At 44.2% G+C, this 25585-nt stretch overlaps 1 protein-coding gene across 1 annotated transcript in view; it reads right to left on the bottom strand.

Annotated features, from left to right (window-relative positions):
• The window catches only part of znrf1 (zinc and ring finger 1), a 333603-nt gene that overhangs the window by 41435 nt on the left and 266583 nt on the right, over window positions 1–25585 (bottom strand). The window contains exon 3 of the mRNA XM_038806903.1: window positions 12780–12885. Coding sequence (XP_038662831.1) covers window positions 12780–12885 — 106 coding nt within the window. The remainder of the gene's footprint in view (window positions 1–12779; window positions 12886–25585) is intronic.

A 25585-nucleotide genomic window follows, 5' to 3' on the forward strand; every position in this document is an offset into this window, starting at 1 on the left:
CCATGATGGCCACATGACAGCTCACTGGGGAACTGGCTAGATGATTGGAGTCCGTTAGATAGGGCATCCTTCCCGTTAATGGGATGGAGGTTGGCCGTAACTGGTTATTATTGGTTTCTCATCAATAATTGCCTATTCATAAATAGGGTAATAAAGAACTTGAAGGGGGAGGGAGATGTGGTACCGTGGCAGAGCACACAGAGCGGCAGTTGTGCACATGTCCAGGCTCGGAGGTTGAGCGCTGGTCAGTTGACGGCCAGGGAATCAAGGAGTAAGATGGCATTCATCGTCCTCTCCCGTCTCTAGTTTAATTCAAATAAACTGTCACCTTCCGTGTAGTTGTTGAGCCTCGCAGCTATTACAACTGGTAGATACTTGGAGGGTGTTTCACCTGCTGAGCTGTCTAGAACTGCATGTCATTGTGTCAGGATAAGGGTTCTGGCATTATCACACCTCAATTGATTTACCTAGCACTGACACCACGGGGCTGAATTTTGCAGTATATTTTAAATGGAGGATATAGAAAGCACTTCCTAATAGGACAATGGACACTGATTTAAACATAGCCTTCAAAAAGAAACTGAATAAATACTCACCCAAGAAAAATTCAAAGCAGATGGGGAAAGAATGGGTGGAGTGAGACTAACGTGAATTGGCCAGTATTTACTTGATGGGCCAAATGGCCTCCTTCTGTGTGTGCTCTATTATTCTACTTGGCTCTATCAGAGCAGGCTTGGGTGGCAGAAGGATCTATTTTCTGCTCTGAAATTTTTATTTTAATGTAAAATAGATTTTATATTTCCATAGCCTCTTCCTGATTATCTTACTTCAACCAGAGCTGAAAAGGATAAGTAAGTTGTGGTGAGCCCTTCAAAGGCATAAACCAGGCTGTAATTCCACACCTGCTTCAATTTATTTTAATTCTCCTCTAACCTGTGTTGGCAGCTACACAGAGCATGAAGAAGTCCCCACTGACTTACACTGTAGCGCTAACAACATATCCAAAACCAGCACCGGTTCACCTAGAAGACTTATAATCACAGCCGAATAAAAATTTTCCGTAAGCTTTAGTTCCATTTTTGTTGTGTACTAGGCCTTTAATTCACCTCATTATTGCTGTGCAGAAGCACCTTAAGAGTCTGCTGTAGGGGACTTTAGGCATGGGGTCACTGCACCCACTGTACGGAATGAAATGGCTACTTTTAACAGTTTTCACGTTCTGTATATTTCTAATTGATTTTCAAGGTAACTCCATTAGGTACACCATTAAAACCAAATTGCATCATTACATATGGCAAGAAATAGAAGGAATTTGTGGGATACCACTTTCGGCACTTTTTATATTTAACATACATTTGTAATATAACTTTTCTCACACACAAGGCTCTTATTTCATGATTAATGCTGCCATTGCTTGGAGAAAAATCTTTAAAGGGAACACAGGACTGCAGGTCTCTGATTTCATCTAGTCTTCAGAAGTTATCCAACCTTATACGACCTGCCTGGCATCCTCAATATTAAAGTGGCTCCTCATTTTTACAAGAGCATAGGAAACACTGCTGCAGGTTTACATTTTTAGAATTTGAGGGAGACGTTGGCAGGATCCAGAGGTTTAAAAAAATAATCACAGATGGTCCCTTGTTTTATTAATGCTTCATTTTACGGACAATAATGGCTAATCCACAATAGTTAATGGTTGCACATTCCATTTACTATTAAACAAGTCTTAATTGAAAAGGTAGAAAATTTAGAGGTGCAACTAAAAGGCTGGGATTTATTTTAAATTTCACCTCTCTTTCCTCCTTGAAGACTCTTTAAAACTCAACCTCTTTGACCAAGCTTTTGGTCACCTGACCCAACATCTCCTTCTTTGGCTTTGCGCCAATGCTTGCCTCACTACGCTTTTGTGAAGCGTCTTGAGGTTTTTCAGTTAAATATGCTACATATTTATTTGTGGGATTCTTGTTAAATTAATAATTAAAGTCAATGATACTGCATGAATAAAATTTTGAAAAAAATACTCAGCCAAATCTAAATGATGTTGGTCCAAATTTCCTGTTTAAATGAGGAATTGGTTCACTATTCCAACACATTCTGCTTCCATGCTGAGAAGGTAGCACAATTTTTGGTTCAAAACTGCACTTTTGTGCTTGCATCAATTGTTTCAATTATGAACAATACCAATGGAAAGCTCCCTCTGAAGCAAGTTAATTGGGCACTGCTAATATGTACAATTCAACTTCATTATAAATCTGAGATTAATCTGATATGTATATGGAAGAGCTGTCTAGCAGTGATTAGAAGGTAATAATCCAATTGAGGGATTTGGAGGACATGAACCCAGGCAGTGAAACACGAGTAACTTAACTTGCAAGCTTGAAATTATTCTCAGATACCCATTGTTCATGTCATATCTCCAATTTTATAGTGAGGTTTATCTGATTTTTTTGTGCTGTTTTCATGTCAGCAGCAGCACCTTCTCATGGAAGGTGCTGTCACTGAATTAAGTCTTCTTACTGTATCATGACATTCGCATGAGAGGATTAACTAATGTGACGGCATTGCTGTATGTTTAAAATTGATAGGTTGGAGAGGTCAAGTGAGCGGGAGGAATGGAACAAAGAGAGGATGTAGAAATGCAAATAGAAATCACAATTCATCAATTATGATTCAGCTTCTTTGAAAAGTGTTATTACATGAATATTACATTTAAAAAGGTAAAGAACAAAAAAACAAAGAACAAAGAAAATTACAGCACAGGAACAGGCCCTTCGGCCTTCCCAGCCTGCGCCGATCCAGATCCTTTATCTAAACCCGTCTCCTATTTTCCAAGGTCTACTTCCCTTTGTTCCCGCCCATTCATATACCTGTCTAGATGCTTCTTAAATGATGCTATCGTGCCCGCCTCTACCACCTCCGCTGGTAAAGCGTTCCAGGCACCCACTACCCTCTGCGTAAAAAACTTTCCACGCACATCTCCCTTAAACTTTCCCCCTCTCACCTTGAAATCGTGACCCCTTGTAACTGACACCCCCACTCTTGGGAAAAGCTTGTTGCTATCCACCCTGTCCATACCTCTCATAATTTTGTAGACTTCAATCAGGTCCCCCCTCAACCTCCGTCTTTCCAACGAAAACAATCCTAATCTACTCAACCTTTCTTCATAGCTAGCACCCTCCATACCAGGCAACATCCTGGTGAACCTCCTCTGCACCCTCTCCAAGGCATCCACATCCTTCTGGTAATGTGGCGACCAGAACTGCACGCAGTATTCCAAATGTGGCCGAAGTAAAGTCCTATACAACTGTAACATGACCTGCCAACTCTTGTACTCAATACCCCGTCCGATGAAGGCAAGCATGCTGTATGCCTTCTTGACCACTCTATCAACCTGTGTTGCCACCTTCAGGGTACAATGGACCTGAACTCCCAGATCTCTCTGCACATCAATTTCCCCAAGACCCTTCCATTGACCATATAGTCCGCTCTTGAATTTGATCTTCCAAAATGCATCACCTCGCATTTGCCTGGATTGAACTCCATCTGCCATTTCTCTGCCCAACTCTCCAATCTATCTATATTTTGTTGTATTCTCTGACAGTCCTCCTCGCTATCTGCAACTCCACCAATCTTAGTATCATCTGAAAACTTGCTAATCAGACCACCTATACCTTCCTCCAGGTCATTTATGTAGATCACAAACATCAGTGGTCCGAGCACGGATCCCTGTGGAACACCACTAGTCACCCTTCTCCATTTTGAGACACTCCCTTCCACCACTACTCTCTGTCTCCTGTTGCCCAGCCAGTTCTTTATCCACCTAGCTAGTACACCCTGAACCCCATACAACTTCACTTTTTCCATCAACCTGCCATGGGAAACCTTATCAAACGCCTTACTAAAGTCCATGTATACGACATCTACAGCCCTTCCCTCATCAATTAACTTTGTCACTTCCTCAAAGAATTCTATTAGGTTTGTAAGACATGACCTTCCCTGCACAAAGCCATGCTGCCTATCACTGATAAGTCTATTTTCTTCCAGATGTGAATAGATCCTATCCCTCAGTATCTTCTCCAACAGTTTGCCTACCACTGACGTCAAGCTCACAGGTCTATAATTCCCTGGATTATCCCTGCTACCCTTCTTAAACAAAGGGACAACATTAGCAATTCTCCAGTCCTCCGGGACCTCACCCGTGCTCAAGGATGCTGCAAAGATATCTGTTAAGGCCCCAGCTATTTCGACCCTCGCTTCCCTCAGCAACCTGGGATAGATCCCATCCGGTCCTGGGGACTTGTCCACCTTAATGTCTTTCAGAATACCCAAAACTTCCCCCTTCCGTATGACAACTTGACCGAGAGTATTTAAACATCCATCCCTAGCCTCAACATCCATCTTGTCCCTCTCCTTTGTGAATACCGATGCAAAGTACTCATTAAGAATCTCACCCATTCCCTTTGAGTCCACGCATAAATTCCCTCTTTTGTCTTTAAGTGGGCCAATCCTTTCTCTAGTTACCCTCTTGCTCCTTACATACGAATAAAATGCTTTGGGATTTTCCTTAACCCTGTTAGCCAATGATATTTCATGACCCCTTTTAGCCCTCTTTATTGCGCGTTTGAGATTCGTCCTACTTTCCCGATATTCCTCCAAAGCTTCATCAGTTTTGAGTTGCCTCGATCCTATGTATGCTTCCTTTTTCATCTTAGCTAGTCTCACAATTTCACCCGTCATCCATGGTTCCTTAATCTTGCCATTTCTATCTTTCATTTTCACAGGAACATGTCTGTCCTGCACTCTAATCAACCTTTCCTTAAAAGACTTCCACATTTCAAATGTGGATTTAACCTTAAACAGCTGCTTCCAATCCACATTCCCTAGCTCCTGCCGAATTTTGTTATACTCTGCCTTTCCCCAATTTAGTACTCTTCCTTTCGGACCCCTCTTGTCCTTGTCCATGAGTATTCTAAAACTTACGGAATTGTGATCGCTATTCCCAAAGTAATCACCGACTGAAACATCAACCACCTGGCCGGGATCATTCCCCAATACCAGGTCCAGTATGGCCCCTTCCCGAGTTGGACTATTTACATACTGCTCTAAAAAAACTCTCCTGGATGCTCCTTACAAACTCTGCTCCATCTACGCCTCCAACACTACACAAATCCCATTCAATGTTGGGGAAGTTAAATTCTCCCATCACAACCACCCTATTGCTCCTACATTTTTCTATAATCTGTCTGCATATTTGTACCTCTACTTCATGCTCGCTTTTGGGAGGCCTGTAGTAAAGTCCCAACAATGTTACTGCACCCCTTCCTATTTCTCAGCTCCACCCATATTGCCTCAGTGCTCGAATCCTCCATCGTGCCCTCCTTAATCACAGCTGTGATATCATCTCTGACGAGTAATGCAACTCCTCCACCCCTTCTACCTCCCTCTCTATCCCTCCTGAAGCATCTATACCCTGGGATATTCAGTTGCCAGTCCTGCCCTTCCCTCAACCAAGTCTCAGTAATACCAATAACATCATATTCCCAGGTACTGATCCAAGCCCTTACCTGCTACACTTCTCGCATTAAAACAAATGCACCTCAGACCACCTTTGCGTTCATCATCTCTTCCCTGTTTACTCTTCCCCTTAGTGACATTGAGTTTATTGTCTCGTACCTTACTGGCTTTAGTTGCTGCTTCTTTACTGACCTCTAACTTCCTAACCTGGTTCCCATCCCCCTGCCACATTAGTTTAAAACCTCCCCAACAGTGTTAGCAAAAGCTAACCCCCTAGGACATTGGTTCCAGTCCTGCTGGGAAAGTTGACCTGGCTACATGCAGTGCCATAAAAAGTCAAATTACTTCACACAGGTGGTCAAAGTTAGCAAATGTAATCTTGAAAGCATTTTCCTCTGCTGGAACTTGACATGTCAAACATGTTTAGACTCAAATTCTTCATATATACTGGGTGCTTATCTGCACGCCACCAATCTGTCACTGCTCAGTGTGTCACTGCCCACCAGTTACCCGACAGCAAAAGGGAATCATGCCTGACATTCAGACACTCCATCTCATCCTCACATTCTTAACACTTTGCTAACCTCACATACCCGATAATACCCAATTCCGGCGTAAACGGGTATTCTCCGGCTGACCGCCAAATGCGATTTCGGCATCGGCAATTGGCGATTCACGCCCAAATGCTCTGCTTTGTCAGACAGTGCAGCCTCACTATGAAGAGTGATGAAGGTGCGCTATCAGCTGATCGGACACTCACAACCATTAGCTCAGTTACAGACATTGCACATAGTTTAGAGGACAATATAGAATTGGGAAGAGCACGTGGTGAGTAATGAGGCATTAGTTGGCCAGAGCACGGCCAAGGTGAAAGAATAGCACATGTATCAGCTCTCCAGACGGTGAGGTCGCTGACAAGTTTTGCTGTAGAGGGCTCAGCTATTTTATGCCACCATTCACTCAGTCTTCATGTTTTTAGCACAAGCATAGTTTGCTTGCACTAATACCCTTACAGTCAGGACATGTTACAAGTGGGAAGTAGCAGTGCCACTGAAATTTTTTAAGTTTCAGGCTTCTATAATAGTGGCACTATGGAGACAATTTTTTGCCAAAAACGGTTTAAACTACCAAGTAAATTGGTGCTCTTTTGAAACCAAGCGTGTAATCTTGAAAGCATTTTCCTCTGCTGGACATGTCAAACATGTTTAGACTCAAATTCTTCATATATACCGGGTTCTTCGTATATACTGGGTGCTATTTGGAAGTGGATCTTGATCTCACCAATCCGACTGCAAGATTTGTGTACATTTGTAGTTTATTCTCACCCACGACTTAAACTAATCAAAACTTCATCCAGATTTCAGAAGAGGTCAAGGGAAAATGGCTAAAGTTTAGTTACAAGGAGTTGAACAGTTTGGTACAGTTTCAAATGTGACATTAATCAGGAGTAAGCAAGGTTCAATTTTGAGACCGTATCTGCCTCAAAGAGACTTCAGGAACGTGAAATTGATCAATGCCCAGAAACGTTACGGGCAGGAGTGAAAATAACCTAAATTACGTACTGGAGTGGTCATATAAGGAATCCCAAATTTGATTAATTATAATTTAACTTGTGGAAGGTTGTTTCTTTGACCAGTAGCCTTTTCTAATATAGAATTTGTGGCTTCCCTAAGCCGTACACATTCTGCTGTCTATGAGCAGAGTATCCAGGTGACTGCAGCCAGATGGACAAGATGGACAGCGATTCTGGAAGCTCCCAATCTCCACATTATCTGAGTTAGCCCCGTGAACCATCATCTGTGCTCCCGCTTCCCGAGGAGCAAGAGAGGAGAGGTGAGGGGCATGACTGGAGAAATTTAAAAAAATATATAAATTTAGACTATCCAATTCATTTCTTTCCCAATTAAGGGGCAATTGAGCATGGCCAATCACCCTACCCTGCAGACTGTGTGGAAACCTTGAACGGAATGGAAAAATCGAGATTCGCGGCTGAGGAACCATTGCACAACTCGGACCTGATCCTGTTTACAGACGGCTCCTCCTTTGTTGACAATGGCATCTGAAAATCAGGATGGGTGGTCACAAGCCTACACTCAAACGTCAGTCCAACATCCTGAGTTATGGGCCCTGGTTAACATCTATACAGACTCAAGATACAGCTTTGGAGTTGCTCACGACTTTGGCCAGTTATGGCAGAGAAGAGAATTTCTCACTGCCGCCGGTACACCTGTCCGAAATGGGAAGGAGGTACGAGGCTTTCTAGAGGCCACACAACTACCCCGTGAAGTGTCCATTTTGAAGTGTAAGGCTCATACAAAGGAAAATACCACAGAAGCACAAGGAAATGCCTCAGCCAAAGCCTCAGCCTATAAGGCAGTCAAAGTAGCAGCCTCATAATTCCCTTCTCCAGAGGAATTAACTCAAACAAGCGAACAATCTGTCTGACTTGAGACCTACAGACAATGCAAGGCAACTGCTCGAGAGGAAATGTGGACATGGATTGAAGCAGGAATGAAGCTAGACGATGAAGGCATCTGGAGACAGAGGTACCGAAAAGCCAGTTGTGCCACAAGCACTGATGTCCTATTTAGTCCAACAAATCCATTCAGAGGGACACTTGCCCCAGCAACAAATGACGGCACGTTTCCAGAAAAGCTGGTGGGGTCAGGAATTCAAGAAACATGCCCAGTTGGTAGCAGACCGCTGTGTGGTTTGCCAGACAAATAATCGTGGACCTGTCATGGTAATGCCCCTGTAGCCATCTGAGATGGCCACTTTCAGTATACAAAATGGACATTCGCAGAGCTTATAGGGAAATATGGACACTACAAAGCAACAAGCAGGCACAGAGCCTGAATGTATATTTGGAAGGCAGTTTGCAGACGGAATGGAAACTCTGGGCCGATTTACGTATTGATGGCCCATCTCTGGGAAACAAAGGACGAGTGCTCAGGGAGCCGATACTGTTTCAGACAGACCGGCGCCACCACCCCAACCAAACGACACAAACAAAGCAAGGCCAATGGCCACCTAGGACACGCCCAGCCATCAAGGCATCCACCCCTTTATTGGTTTAGAGCGATGACAATGATCAAGAAGCTGCCCAATTAATTGGGACCAAGTTTAAGGCCTGCCTAAAAGCGCGCAAAGCCCCTCCAAGTATAAGAAGGAACGCCCGACAAAGATTCAGCCTCTTGGATTCGTTAGGTATAGGTGTTAGTGATAGAGATAGTTTAGCTTGTAGTGTTATTGTGCATGAGTAGATCTTACTGTGTGTAAATAAAGTAGTATTGACTTTGAACTAACTAACTGGTGTATTGGCTCTTTGATCGGTATTCGGGTTGAACCTTGTGGCGGTATCGAGAGATACCTGACGACTCTGAAGTGTATACTCATAATTAGGATTAAGAAAGGCGACTTTATTAACCACCATATTTCTAGCAAGTAAACAGAGCAACACCCCAACTGAGGTCTCCTGCCGGACCATTCCAACATTTGCAGTTCGACTATATCTCTCTTCCTCCATCTCACAGAGACACCAATGTTCTTGTGGTGGTCGACAAGTTCTCAAGGTGGGTGGAAGCCGTTCCAACTAGAAGGGCACAGTCAATCAGACGGCTAAGGTCCTGTACAAGGACCACATTCCCCGATGGGAAGTCCCAACCAAGGAACCCACTTTACAAATGCTGTCTGCCAAGAAGTCTGTAGATTACTAAACATTGCTGGGACTAACATTGTCCTCATCATCCATAATCGTCAGGGCAAGTGGAATGAATGAGCAGAACTCTGAAACAACGACTTGCCAAACATCATCAGGGAGGAATGCCGTGGCCCCACGCACTACCAATAGTCCTGTGCTGTCTTAGAATCCTAGAGATGTACAGCATGAAACCAGGCCCTTCGGCAGAACTTCTCCATGCTGCCCAGTTTTTAAACCACTCAGCTCATCCCAATTGCCGGCATTTGGCCCATATGCCTCTGTAAAGTCTTTCCATTTAACTGTCTAAATGCTTTTTAAAAGACAAAATTGTACCCGCCTCTCCTACTGCCTTTGGCAGCTCATTCCAGACACTCACCACCCTCTGTGCGAAAAATTGCCCCTCTGGACCCTGTTGTATCTCACCCCCCCTCACCTTAAACCTATGCCGTCTAGATTTATTATCCATTACCTCTGGGAAAATATGTTAACTATCTACCTCATCTATGCCTCTCATTATTTTATTGACCTCTAAAAGATCACCCCAAGCCTCCTAACGCTTCTGGTCTCACCTTATAATTCAAACTATCAAGTCCCGGAGGAATCCTAGTTGAATAATATCCTTTCCATAATAGGGTGACCAGAACTGCACACAGTATTCCAGGTGTGGCCTTACTAATGTCTTTTATAACTTCAATAAGACATCCCAACTCCTATATTCAATGTTCTGACCAATGAAACCAAGCATGCCGAATGCCCTCTTCACCACCCTTTCCACCTGTGACTCCACATACAATAGTAATAATAATCTTTCTTATCACAAGTAGGCTTACATTAACACTGCAATGAAGTTACTGTGAAAAACCCTTAGTCGCCTCATTCCGGCGCCTGTTTGGGTACACGGAGGGAGAATTCAGAATGTCCAATTCACCTAATAGCACATCTTTCGGGACTTGTGGGAGGAAACTGGAGCATCCGGAGGAAACCCATGCAGACACAGGGAGAACATGCAGACACGGTAGCATAAGTGCTCCGGTTTCCTCCGACAGCTCAAAGACGTGCAGGTTAGGTGGATTGGCCATTATAAATTGCCCTGAGTAATCAAAAAGGTTAGGAGGGGTTATTGGGTTACGGGTTAGGGTGGAAGTGAGGGCTTAAGTGGGTCGGTGCAGATTCGATGGGCCGAATGGCCTCCTTCTGCACTTTACGTTCTATTTTCTATGATAGTGGCACAAGCCGGGAATCGAACCTGGGATCCGGGCATTGTGAAGCAACAGTGCTAACCACTGTGCTACCGTGCAGGAGCTATGAACCTCTACTCCTAGATCTCTTTGTTCTATAACTCTCCCCAACTCCCTACCATTAACTGAGTAGGTCCTGCCACAATTTGATCTACCAAAATGCATCACCTCACATTTATCTAAATTAAACTTCATCTGCCATTCATCGGCCCACTGTCCCAATTGATCAACATCCCGTTGCAATCCTAGATAACCTTCTTCACTGTCCACTATGCCACCAAATGTGGTGCCACTGCAAACTTACTAACCGTGTCTTCTAAATTCTCATCCAAATCATTAATATAAATAACAAATAACAGTGGACCCAGCACTGATCCCTGAGGCACTTCGATGGTCACAGGCCTCCAGTTTGAAAAACAACCCTCTACAATCACCCTTTGTCTTCTGCTGTCAAGCCAATTTTGTATCCAATTGGCTACCTCACCCTGGATCCCGTGAGATTTAACCTTATGCAACAACCTACCATGAGGTACCTTGTCAAAGGCCTTGCTAAAGTCCATGTAGACAACGTCAACTGCACTGCCCTGCCCTCATCTACCTTCTTGGTCACCCCTTCACAAAACTCAATCAAATTAATGAGACATCCCTGCGCCTCAGCGATTCCATTTCCTCGCCCGTACATCGTACTAGACCGTACCATCTTACTTTCACCGTTGGTTACTGGATCAAGGTTACGAGGTGATAAATCCAAAATTCCAATGGGGAGGAAATGAGCAATGGCCTGACTCCATTTATATTGCCCAATTATTTTAAGTATGTTCTTTTGTTTTATGCCTCGTTTCCTCCTAATCACTTCACCAGATGCTAGACGTTTGAGAAAGATACACAGAAAAATGAGGGTTCACCCCCAAGTTTTATTCTTGTCTCGTCATCATTCTGATTGCTTTTTCTGTGTCCAATTTCACTCATTGCATGTTTTAAGGCTGGACTTTGCTGCTTTATGCACGTAAGGTGCCTATCTTGGGAGAATCTATGTTCTTCGACCTCTATATAAAAACAAACTTTCGATTGCCCCTTGGTACCAATTTCTTGAACTGTAGTCCATCCACGGTTATGCCCATGATCTCACATAGTAAATAGCTCTTTTAAACAATCAACCCAGAGACAAGGAGGCAATACTGGATAAAAATGGCTAGCTCCACAACCTGCCAGTTTACTTGCCTTCATTCTTCTCTCCTAATATTTAACAAAAGAAATAGGAGCAGAAGGCGATATGGCCCTTGAGCTTGCTCTGACATTCCTGCAATAAGATCATGCGCTGAACTTACTACTTCAACTCCACTTTCATGCCCTATCTCTATTTTTCTTTATTCCCTCAGTGCCCAGAAATCTAGCAATCTCAGTCTAGAATGTCTTCAATTCCATAGCCCTATGGGGCAGTGAATTCCAAAGATTCACAAACGCCTGACTGCAGAAATATCCCCAGTACTAAATGGCTGACTTCCTATCTTGAGACTATGACCCTAAATGCTAGATTCTACAGCCAGGGGAAATAGCCTCTCAACATAAGACCATAAAATACATGAGCAGAATTAGGCCATTTGGCCCACTGAGTCTGCTACGCCATTCGATCATGGCTGATGTTTCTCGTCCCCATTCTCCTGCCTTCTCCCCGTACCCCTGATCCCCTTATTAATCAAGAACCTACCTGTCTTAAAGACGCTCAGTGTCTTGGCCTCCACAGCCTTCTGCAGCAATGAGTTCCACAGATACACAACTTTATCATAATTAAATTCATAGCTTCATCATGGCTCTGTTGTTTCAACTAACCTATGCCCAAGTAAGGAAGAGTCAGTGGCTTCACAAACAGATTCTGCTAAAGGCATAAAAAATAAATTCTGTCCTGACCCACAAAATAAGTCTTTTAGCTGGTAATTGTGTGTTCTATGTTTGAAGTAGATAAAAATTAATCTGCTTGCCTAATAGGATTTATTTGGAAGATCGTCACACCTCAACAGTGATCAATATTCAGAACTCATTTCTCACACACATTTGCCTTTCGCCCTCGTTTGGGATTCTGTGATTCACAAGAAGTAGAACCCTCAATATTGAAGCTCAACTTTGGAAATATAAACAAAAGAATCAATTGCCCTTGTTGAATATCTTCAGAAAGAATGTTGATTGTGAGAGCTTATGAAATCTTTTATCTTAGTTTATCCATCCAGCAAGATACAATTATTTAGCAGTGCAACGGTGTAGAATAGAATGATAAGAGAGAAACATTTCAAAGTCCAACCAATGCGTATTGCTTTTGAGTGTCTACATACCTTTTATGGTAGATACAAAGACAAGGAAGTCGAGCTATTGTGTCTCCTTGCAGAAGTTCCTCCAAACAGATTACACATTCTCCGGCATCTTTACTCAGCACATCATCTGTAAAGCAAAATTTAGTTTTACAAATTTAAAAGAAATTTCTCGTGTACATCTTTGTTTCTATATCACACTGAATGGATCACACATGCAGAGCTCCTTTAATTTTCAGAGGTTTACACATCCAACAGCAACTCAAATGGATGGTTGTATTTGGAAAAATTAATTATCAAAAAGCAAAAAGCTTTCAGGGCTATGGGGAAAGGGTGGGAGTGATGGAGTGGAACTAGCCGAGTTGATTTTGCAGAGATGGCACAGGCATGACAGGTCTCCTCCTCTGCTGTAACCATTCAAGAGTCAAGGCAAACTGCTTCCTTAAACAAAAATTTTTTTATAAATGTTTTTTATTGGGTTTTTCAACATAGTATATTTACCGTATGTACACAGGATAAGAGATATATATTACACACACATATATAGAAGAGAAGGTCACACCCAAACATACCAAAGAAAAGAAAATAGTATTTTTAACTAACAGATTAATTACATGAGATTGTTGTGTCCAATCGCTCAATGCGTTTATTGAGTAAGCAGCTGTAATACACAGCTAAGGAAATCTTGCAGATTTAATTCTTTGTCCTACAGAGTTAGCTACCCGATGGCTCCAAAGCAAACATGTATGAATGCCCATGAAGGGAAGATTAGGTTAGGATGCAATGCTATCCCAAATTAGTGAAACAACCTTCTCCTGATCTAAGAAATTAGCATTCCCAGTGAAGAAAACTGGCCTCAAAGCATCCTTGAGATTCACCCTATTTGACTGACCTGGACATGAGTCACGTTACAGGGGCTTTGTCCTCGGTACTAACTAATTTACTTGCAGCTAACCCATTAACAGATGATAAAGACCTAAGTAATCTGAGCATCTTCACACTGTGGCATGCCTAGTATTTTCTACCTTTATCGAAGAATCAAGCACCTTAGCAACCATGTGATGCCTTGCAATCAATACCAAAATCAGGGGGACATTTGTCAATCCAGAGCATTTCATAATTTTCACAGCAAATAAATATAAAGCAGGCTTCAGTTGATTAGAATCCCAGATCTTGAGCAACAATTCACTCCCCACCCTCACCTATGTGGCTTGGAGGGGAACTTGCAGATGGTGGTGTTCACATGTATCCTCTGCCCTAACCCTTCAAGGTGGTAGAGGTCACGGGTTTGGAAGCTGCTGTCAAAGTTGCTGCAATGCATCTTGTAGATGGTACATATTACTAGCACTGTACGTCAGTAACAGAGGGAGTGAATGCTTTAAGTTGGTGGATGGGGTGCCAAGCTGTTTTGGCCTGAATGGCAAAAAGCTTTTTGGAATTTGTTTGAGCTGCACTCATCCAGGTAATTGGACTTGTGTCTTGTGGATGGTGGAGAGCCTTTGAGGAGTCAGGAAGTGAGTTACTCTCCACAGGATTGCCAGCCTCTGACTTGCTATTGCAGCCACAGTATTTATATGGCTAGTCCAGTTCAGCTTTTTGTCAACAGCATCTCCAGGGTGTTGATAGTGGAAGATTCAGTGATGGTAATGCCACTGAATGTCAAGAGGCGATGGTTAGATTCTCTCTTCTTGGAGACAGTCATTGCCTGGCACTTGCATGACATAAGTGTCACTTGCCATTTATCAACCCAAGCCTGAATGTTGTCCAGGGCGTAGTGCATACGGACACAGTCTGCTTTAGTATCTGAGGAGTCACAAATGGTATTGAACATTGTGTTATCAGTGAACATCCCTACTTCTGACCATTATGATGGGAGGAAGATCTTTGATGAAGCACCTGACGATGATTGGGTCTGGGATGATTGGCTTCCAGCAACCACAACTATCTTCTTTGTGCTAGATATAACTGCAACTGGAGGTGGCACGGTGGTGCAGTGGTTAGTACTGCTGCCTCCCAGTGTCGAGCACCCAGGTTTAATCCCAGTTCTGGGTCACTGTCCGTGTGGAGTTTGCACAATTTCCCAGTGTTTGCGTGGGTCTCACCTCCACAACCCAAAGATGTAAAGGCTAGGTGGATTGGCCACGCTAAATTGCCCCTGAATTGGAAACAAAGTAGTCAAGTACTCTAAATTTATTTTTAAAAAGATATGACTGCAACCATTTGAGAGTTTCCCCCTCCTGATTCCCATTGACTTCAATTTTTCCAGGGCTCCTTGATGCCATACACAGTCAAATGCTGTCTAAATGCCAAGGGCAGTCATTCTCATCTCCCCATTTGAGTTCAGCTCTTCTATCTGAGAGATCAGGAACAGAGTGGACCTGATGGAACCCAAACAAAGCATCAGTGAGCAGCTGTGTAAGTGCCTGCTTGACAGCACTGTTGATAACACTAACCATTACTTTGCTGATGACCAAGAGGAGACTTGATTGGGTAATAATTGGCCAGACTGGATTTCTCCTGATTTTTATGAACAGGACACTGTTGGGTAGATGCCAGTGTTATTGCTGCTCTGGGACAGCTTGGGCATGGCTACTTCTGGAGCACAGGTCCAATAGCCTGGATGTTGTCCGGGTCCAAAGCGTTTGCAAAGTGCTTCATATAACGTGGAATTAATTGAATTAGCTAAAGATTGGCATCAGTAATGACAGAGACCACAGGAGGAGGCAGATCCATTTGTGCTTTGGGCTGAAGCTGGTTGCAAATGCTTCAGCTCTTACTTTTGCTGACCTGTTGGGCTTCACCAACTTTGGGGATGGAAATGTTCCTGAAGCCTCTTCCGCCTGTTGTTTAATTATCACCATTTACTAGTAAATGCAGCAGGACAACAATGCTTTGGTCTGATCCATTGGTTGTGGAATCATCCAGTTTAATCACATCTGGCATCATTCTTATATTGCAACGTCACCAGGTTGACAACTCATTTTTAGATATGCCTGATGCTGCTCCTGGCATGTCCTCCTGCACTCTTCATTGAATCAGGGCTGATCCCTCGGCTTGATAGTAATGGCAGAATGGGGCATATGCCAGGCCAAGGTCACTGATTGTGGTTAAAAACAATTTTGATACTGGTGATGGCACACTTCATGGTGCTCAGTTTTGGGCTGCTAGGTTCTGAATCAACACCATTTAACAAACTGCTAATACCACACAACATGCTTAATGTGAAGATGGAACTTTTTCTTCACAAGGATTGTATGGTGATCACTCTGATGCATCTGCTACAAGTAGATGGACATGGTCTAGGAGGGTTTCTCTTGTCAGTTCACCACAAGACATATGAGCAGAATTAGGACACTCGGTCCATCGAGTCTGCTCCACCATTCAATCATGGCTAATATTTTTCTCATCCCCATTCTCCTGCCTTTTCGCCCATAACCACCTGCTGCAGGCCCAGTCTGGCAGATATCTACTGCAGGACTCAACCAGCTCAGGCAGTCGTGGTGCTATGGAGGACAATGAAGACCACACCCAGAGTATATTCTGTGCCCTTGTCACCATTAGCTTCTTCCTCCTCCAAGTGATGTTCAACATGGAAGAGTGTTGATTCAACAGCTGAGGGAGGGCAGTATGTGATAATCAGTAGGTTTCCTTCCCAAGTTTAACCTGGTGCCATGAAATTACATTGGGTCCAGCGTCCATGTTGAGGATTCCCAGGACAACTCTCTCCTGCCTGGGACAGGAAATACCCAGGGATGATGGTGATGGTGTCTGGAATATTGGTTGGGAACTATGACCTACTGGCTGTGTCAGGTTTTTAAAAAATAAATTTAGAGTATCCAATTTTCTTTTCCAATTAAGGGGCAATTTAGTGTGCCCAATCCACCTACCTTGCGCATCTTTTTGGGTTGTGGGGGTGAGACCCATGCAGACACGAGAAGAATGTGCAAACTCCACATGGACAGTGACTTGGGGCCGGGATTGAACCCATGAGGCAGCGGTGCTAACCACTGCTCCATCCTTACTGTGTCAGGCTTTTGCTAGACAAATATGTGGGACAGCTCTTCCATTTTTGGCAAAGCCCCCAGATGCTAGCAAGGAGGACTTTGGAGGGTCAACAGGGCTCTTTCTCAATTTGCCACAGTCTCTCGATGCCGGGTTTTATTCCACATGGACTTCTTTGAAGCGATGTGGTACAACCAAAAGACTTGCTCTGCCTTTTCAGAGTGCTGTTGCTGTGGAATCACATATAGGCCAGATCAGGCAAGGAGGGCAGATTTATTTCCCTAAAGGACATTTAATAACAATTGGTAATAGTTTCATGGCAGCATTACGGAGATTAGTGTCCAATTCCAATTTTGTTTTATCAATCAACTTAATTAATTAAATTTAAATTCCATCAGCTGCTATGGTGGATTTCGACCCAAGTCTCCAAAGCATTGGGCCTCTGGTTTCCCACTCCAATGACATCACCACTACGTCACTGTTCCCCCAGCTGTATGCAATCAGCACAGGACAAAAGTGTACGGAGAAAGTTGAACTGTAACAGCACAAAATCAAAACCTTCAGGAAAAGGAAAAACACAAGAATATTTGCAGACATACAGTACCCATCACCTTCCAAGTCTTTGGGACATCTAAATTGCTTCACATAGATTACTCCTGAAATGTAGGCACCGTGACATAGACAAACTGAAACTAATTGGCGTACAAGGTTCCACACTCCAAACACAGGAATAAGATGAATAACCAGGCCATCTGTTTTTTGTTGATACTATTTGTGGAATGGATGGGCTGAATGGCCTTCTTCGGCACTGTAGGGATCCTATTCTATTCTATTCTCTTCTAATGAACGTATCCAGGATACCAGAAAATTTACCTGTTCATCTTGAGTGCCATTGGGATTCTTAATATCACCTGATTTGTGGCCTTGGTCCAATGTCTCACCATTAAGCATTACCTAACCAGCTAGAGTACCAAAGCAGGCTGATTCAGCAGAAGTACACTCAGGAACTGTTAAAGCTTATATACTTTTAGGAAATAAGCGACAACTTGACAAGATAGTTTTGCTTATTGACCTCAAATGCCTGACGTTTCGATTTAATATTACTGCCTTACAGCAACCTTGGCGAGAATTTCGCTGACAGATACAAGTAGTTCATCATGCTTATCATAATGTCACTGAATTGATGAGGAACTTGGCCTTTGATATCATGTCTGGTGGAGTAACAGGAATTTGAAAACAGACATCTAGGACTTTAAAAATAAAAATCAATGCTGTTTTGCACACTGGAAGTAAAATTCAACAAACCAAACCACGGCAATTAGCTTTTCTCACTTATCAGGGCCATTTGCCCAAGCAAACAGATTACAGGGCAGGGTTTGATCACTTGAAGACAGTGCCAACTTGACATTGGCCTTGAATCAAGGTATAACATAGTATCACTGAATGGAAACAGTGTGCAGATACTAAAAACAACAAGCGATATAATCCTACTTGCAAAATTTAGTCAAATAATGAAAATGTTGCTCATTTTGAACACTTGACAGGTTAATGTTTTTAGAACTCTCTCTTTTTGGAAGATAACATTCTTATATTGAAGGCAAAGGCCAAAAATTTCCACCTTGCGTTGCCGCCAGCGGAGTTACCCATGTGGCAGAGAATCCAGTGCCGCCAACGGAGTTACCCATGTGGCAGAGAATCCAGTGCCACCAGCGGAGGTACCCATGTGGCAGAGAATCCAGTGCCACCAGCGGAGGTACCCATGTGGCAGAGAATCCAGTGCCACCAGCGGAGGTACCGATGCAACGGAGAGTCCAGTGCCGTCAGCGGAGGTACCGATGCAACGGAGAGTCCAGTGCCGCCAGCGGAGGTACCGATGCAACGGAGAATCCAGTGCCACCAGCGGAGGTACCCATGTGGCAGAGAATCCAGTGCCGCCAGCGGAGGTACCCATGTGGCAGAGAATCCAGTGCCACCAGCGGAGGTACCGATGCAACGGAGAGTCCAGTGCCGCCAGCGGAGGTACCGATGCAACGGAAAGTCCAGTGCCGCCAGCGGAGGTACCGATGCAATGGAGAATCCAGTGCCACCAGCGGAGTTACCGATGCAACGGAGAGTCCAGTGCCGCCAGCGGAGGTACCGATGCAACGGAGAGTCCAGTGCCGCCAGCAGAGGTACTGATGCAACGGAGAGTCCAGTGCCGCCAGGGGAGTTACCGTTACGACGGAGAATCCAGTGCTACCAGCGGAGTTACCGATGCAGCGGAGAATCCAGTGCCGCCAGCGGAATCCAGTGTTGTGAAGAAAATGGAATTAGCGGCGGGGCCCATCCGTTTCTGATGCTCCAGCCCCCGCTAGCGTCAGGATCGAGGTTCGCGCCCCGCGCCAGTGGGACAATGCAAATGGGTTATTCAGATCCATTTGCAACCACTTAGCGGGCTGGGCACCACATTCTCCAGGATCGCGTGATTCTCCGGTCCTCTGGGCCGGGGATCATGTGGGCGAGAATCACTACAGGTATAAGTACATAAGAACTAGGAGCAGGAGTAGACCATCTGGCCCTTCAAGCCTGCTCCACCATTCAATGAGATCATGGCTGATCTTTTTTGAACTCAGCTCCACTTTACCGCCCAAAAACCATATTCCTTAATTCTTCAAAAAACTATCTATCTTTATCTTGAAAACATTTAATGATGGAGCCTCAACTGTTGCACTTGGCAGGGAATTCCATAGATTCACAACCCTTTGGGTGAAGCAGTTCCTCCTAAACTCAATCCTAAATCTACTTCCCCTTATTTTGAGGCTTTGCCCCCTAGTTCTGCTTTCACCCGCCATTGGAAACAACCTCCCCACATCTATCCTATCTATTCCATTCATAATTTTATATATTTCTATAAGATCCCCCCACATCCTTCTAAATTCCAACGGGTACAGTCCCAGTCTACTCAACCTCTTCTCGTAATCCAACCGCCTCAACTCTGGGATTAACCCAGTGAATTTCCTCTGCACACCCTCCAGTGCCAATAGGTCCTTTCTCAGGTAAGGAGACCAAAACTGAACACAATACTCCAGATGTGGCCTCACTAACACCTTATACAGTTGCAGCATAACCTCCCTAGTCGTAAACTCCATCCCTTTAGCAATGAAGGACAAAACTCCATTCGCCGCCTTAATCACCTGTTGCACCTGTATAACAACTTTTTGCGACTCATGCACTAGGTCCCTCTGCACAGCAGCATGCATTAATATTTTATCATTTAAATAATAATCCCTTTTGCGGTTATTCCTACCAAAATGGATAACCCCATATTTGTTAACATTGTATTCCATCTGCCAAACTCTAGCTCATTCACTTAAACTATCCAAATCCCTCTGCAGACTTCCAGTGTCCTCTGCACTTCACCACTCATCTTAGTGTTGTCTGCAAACTTGGACATTGCATTTGGTCCCCAACTCCAAATCATCGGTGTAAATTGTGAACAATTGTGGGCCCAACACTGATCCCTGAGGGACACCACTAGCTACCGATTGCCAACCAGAGAAACACCCATTAATCCCCACTCTGCTTTCTGTTAATTAATCAATCCTCTATTCATGTTACTACTTTACCTTTAACGCCATGCATCTTTATCTTATGCAGCAACCTTTTGTGTGGCACATTGTCAAAAGCTTTCTGGAAATCCAGATATACCACATCCATTGGCTCCCCGTTGTCTACCACGCTGGTAATATCCTCAAAAAATTCCCCTAAATTAGTTAGGCACGACCTGCCCTATATGAACCCATGCTGTGTCTGCCCAATGGGACAATTTCCATCCAGATGCCTCGTTATTTCTTCCTTGATGATGGATTTCAGCATCTTTCCTACTACCGAAGTTAAGCTAACTGGCCTATAATTACCCGCTTTCTGCCGACCTTTTTTAAATAGTGGTGTCACATTTGCTAATTTCCAATCCGCCGGGGACCTCCCCAGAGTCTAGTAAAGTTTGGTAAATTATGGACAAGAGTGGCCCTGATGTGGTGGATCTTGCGGTGGGCCAAGAGGGCAACTCTTGGAGAGAGTTGCCCCCAAAGTCCATCTGAGGTCCACCTCCCCCTCATAATGCAAGACCTGCCCACTCCACCCCCACCAGACTCCCCCCCTCCTCCAGAAAAGTGACGCCCGGTCAGGAAGCCCCCCCCCCCCCCCCCCAAAATTGAGACCCCTGTCAGGAAGCTGCCCCCAGAGGAGAGACTCCTGTCTGGAAGCTGGACAGCAGTCCAGACAGAGGCAGTGAAAAAATATACTGCCTTAACACTCACCTGGACAATATGCCTGCTGGCTCAGACACAGGAAGCAGCAACTGTCAATTTATGGAAAGACAAAACCAGCATGGCTGAGGATTGGCAATTGCTTCCTGATTTGCACTCCCAGTGTGAGCACAAATCAGGTGCAATTCAGCTCCAGCAGGAGAACATAGTCTCCCAAACGGTTAATTTTGTCCAGAATCTAACCAAAGGTCACAAGCTGCTGTGTCACTGATAAACAAAAGCAATGTGACTTGGAAGAAGATGGGAGTAAAAGGAAAATAAGACATTTAACAGAATGCACCCTGTACAATCTAACCCCATCGCGGAATATATCATTCATTTAATCTTGAGGGGAAGTACACTATCCTACAAAAGAATGGATACAGTTCACACTTGAATGGGAATTTGTCTCTCTGCCCCCAATATTCAGAATCTGGCTGTTCTTAAATAGAATTATGCATGACTCTAGTTACAGATCTATATGTATTTAAGTGCAGCACTAGAAATGGTCATCACCTGCATATCAATTAGGAGTAAATTTTATTCAAGTGATGGACATTAACTAAGGATTCCCTATGATCATAGCATATAAGTGCAGGCCAAAGCTTCTTGTTGGATTGGAGGTGCAGGTTATGTAATGCGCGCGACCGTAAAGAAAACCTTGTAAGCCTATAGACTTACCTCCTGTCTTCTATCCTTCCCCGTCTGGTTATGTGTCTGCTAACAATAGCAGCTGAATAGTATAGAATATCACAATGTAAGGACAATCATCCGAAAAACTTTGGAATGGTTCAAAATGCATCAACAATCTAAGAGCAGAGTTTGCAATACTGAAGAGGCAGGGAATGAATGGACGAAAAGGAAGACGCGGGTGTGGGTTTTAAAAAATAAAACAGCAGGCCAACACCTGGCTCCCCATTTGGAGGGCTGTGGAATTAAAGGTGACACAAGAGGTAGAAATTGGAGTAGGCCTTTGAGGTTGCTTGACTTAAATAAGACACTCTTCTACTTCAACTTCACTTATTGGGGGCGGCACGGTGGCGCAGTGGTTAGCACTGCTGCCTCACGGCACCGAGTACCCGGGTTCAATCCCAGCCCTGGGTCACTGTCCGTGTGGAGTTTGCACATTTTCCCTGTGTCTGCGTGGGCATTACCCCACAACACAAGGTGTGCAGGATCAGTGGAATGGCCAAGCTAAATGTCCTCTCAATTGGGAAAAAAATAATTGGGCATTTTAAATTAAACAAAAACTCCACTTACTGTACCTGCCTATCCTCTTATCCCTTAGGTTGCATTCCCTCTATCCTTCCTTGTTAAAGAGACCAGAACTGTGTTCAGTCCACCAGGTGAGATTTGCCCAAGCTCCTACATAACTGCATCAGGATTTCTTTATGTTTATACTCCATCCTTTGGAGTAAATGTTAACATATAATTTGATTTTCTATTTGCTTGCTGTACCTGCATGTTAAGTTTCTGTAATTTATGTACAAGGATCCCTAAGTCGCCCTGAATACCTGCATTTTCTTGTCTCTCACATTAAATAATTAAGGTGGATAATTTAACAATTCTCTGCATTATATTCCTTCTGCCACATTCTTGCCCACGTTTAACTTATCAATGTCCCTCTGAAGCTTCTTTGTGCCCTCCTCACAATTTAGGTTTCCCACCTAGTTTAATATTAGTAAACATGGATACCTTACATTTGGTCTCGTCATCCAAGTCATTGATGGTAAAATGCTCCGATGGCAGGCTGGCAATTCTCCGGAGAATCGCCGGCGCGGTGCTGGTCGGGGGCCGCTCAATGCGCCCCCCCCCCCCCCCCCCCCGGCGATTCTCCGCACTTGACGAATGCCCGAGTTTGGCTGCGTGAAGCGCTCCAGTGTCCTGCTGGCCCCCTGTGCGGCACAGGATTGCTGCTCTTAGCGGCCAGATGACGCCGTCATAAAACGCTCCGGCGTTTACGGCGGCGTCAACACGTAGCCCCATTATTGGAGAATCCCGCCCCTGATCTTTACACACGCCACTAGTTACAGCCTGCTAACCTGAAAAAGTGGTACAATATGCAAAGTGGTTGGGGAAAGGGGTTCCCTGTGCGTCACTCCACAACACCAGCATACTTACAAAAAGATGGAGCTAAAATTGAGGTTGTGGCTGACCATGACAGTCATTAAATATACCAGTTTCAATTACTTTTGCAGCAGATGGCACCGTTTTGCATCTGGCACACTGACTACACAGGTTCTGTTTATTCAGTTCCCCATGGTAACTGCCACAGTCTGCTATTGGTAGTATTTTAATGAGACAGGGCCAATCAGAGCCTCCAAGCTGTTCCTGGCATGTCTTCTTTCATGTGGTGCCGCTAAAATAAAACATACTGTGACTGGGCTGCTTCTCAGTATGAATAGTCAGATATTTACGTAGGCAAGTCTGCTGACTCAGATTTCTCTGGCAACAGATGTCAAGGTATGTATTAATTGACTATGAAAGCGAAGTATTTTCATGTCTGTGGCAGACATGGACATGCTGATACCTGTGATTGGGTACAGCACCACTCGGAGCCTGAACTATCAGACATTCCTTGGTCCCCATCTCCTCTGGACCTCCTCCAAAACCAAAACGAAAAACAAAGAACATCTCAAAGTGCTATGCAGCCAATAATGAAGTGGATGTAGGAAACACAGCAGCCAACGTCCCTAGAGCAAGCTCCCTCAAACAGCAACATGATAATAGAACATAGAACATTACAGCGCAGTACGGGCCCTTCGGCCCTCGATGTTGCGCCGACCTGTGAAACCATCTGAAGCCTATCTGACCTACACTATTCCATTTTCATCCATATGTCTATCCAGTGACCACTTAAATGCCCTTAAAGTTGATGAGTCTACTACTGTTGCAGGCAGGGCGTTGCACACTCCTACTACTCTCTGAGTAAAGAAACTGCCTCTGACATCTGTCCTATATCTACCACCCCTCAATTTAAAGCTATGTCCCCTCGTGTTGGTCATCACCATCAGAGGAAAGAGACTCTCACTGTCCACCCTATCTAACCCTCTGACTATCTTATATGTCTCTATTAAGTCACCTCTCAGCCTTCTCCTCTCTAACGAAAACAACCTCAAGTCCCTGAGCCTTTCCTCATAAGACCTTCCCTCCATACCAGGCAACATCCTAGTTAATCTCCTCTGAACCCTTTCCAAAGCTTCCACATCCTTCCTATAATGTGGTGACCAGAACTGCACGCAGTACTCCAGGAGCGGCCGCACCAGAGTTATGTACAGCTGCAGCATGGCCTTGTGGCTCCGAAACTCAATCCCCCTACTGATAAAGGCTAGCACACCATATGCCTTCTTAACAGCCCTATTAACCTGGGTGGCAACTTTTAGGGATTTCTGTACCTGGATGCCGAGATCTCTCTGTTCATCTACACTACCAAGAATCTTGCCATTAGCCCAGTACTCTGCATTCCTGTTACTCCTTCCAAAGTGAACCACCTCAAACTTTTCTGCATTAAACTCCATCTGCCACTTCTCAGCCCAGCTCTGCAGCTTATCTATTTCCTTCTGTATCCTATAACATCCTTCAGCACTATCCACAACTCCACCGACCTTCGTGTCATCTGCAAATTTACTAACCCATCCTTCTACCTCTTCTGACCTCTTGCAGGTCATTTATAAAAATGACAAACAGCAGTGGCCCCAAAACAGATCCTTGCGGTACACCACTCGTAACTGAACTCCAGGATGAACATTTGCCATCAACCACCACCCTCTGTCTTCTTTCAGCTAGCCAATTACTGATCCAAACCGCTAAATCACCTCCAATTCCATACTTCCTTATTTTCTGCAATAGCCTACCGTGGGGAACCTTATCAAACGCCTTACTGAAATCCATATACACCACATCAACCGCTTTACCCTCATCCACCTGTTTGGTCACCTTCTCAAAAAACTCAATAAGGTTTGTGAGGCATGACCTACCCTTCACAAAACCGTGTTGACTATCGCTAATCAACTTGTTCTTTTCAAGATGATTATAAACCCTATCTCTTATAACCTTTTCCAACATTTTACCCACAACCAAAGTAAGGCTCACAGGTCTATAATTACCAGGGTTGTCTCTACTCCCCTTCTTGAACAAGGGGACAACATTTGCTATCCTCCAGTCTTCCGGCACTATTCCTGTCGACAAAGATGACAGAAAGATCAAGGACAAAGGCTCTGTAATCTCCTCCCTGGCTTCCCAGAGACCCCTAGGATAAATCCCATCTGGCCCAGGGGACTTATCTATTTTGACATTTTCCAAAATTGCTAACACCTCCTCCTTGTGAACCTCAATTCCATCTAGCCTGGTCGACTGAACCCGAGTATTCTCCTCGACAACATTGTCTTTCTCCAGTGTAAACACTGACGAAAAATATCCATTTAACGCTTCCCCTATCTCCTCTGATTCCACACACAACTTTCCACTACTATCCTTGATTGGCCCTAATCTTACTCGAGTCATTCTTTTGTTCCTGATATACCTATAGAAAGCCTTAGGGTT

Source organism: Scyliorhinus canicula, chromosome 9 (genome assembly GCF_902713615.1).
Source record: "Scyliorhinus canicula chromosome 9, sScyCan1.1, whole genome shotgun sequence".
NCBI lineage: Eukaryota > Metazoa > Chordata > Chondrichthyes > Carcharhiniformes > Scyliorhinidae > Scyliorhinus > Scyliorhinus canicula.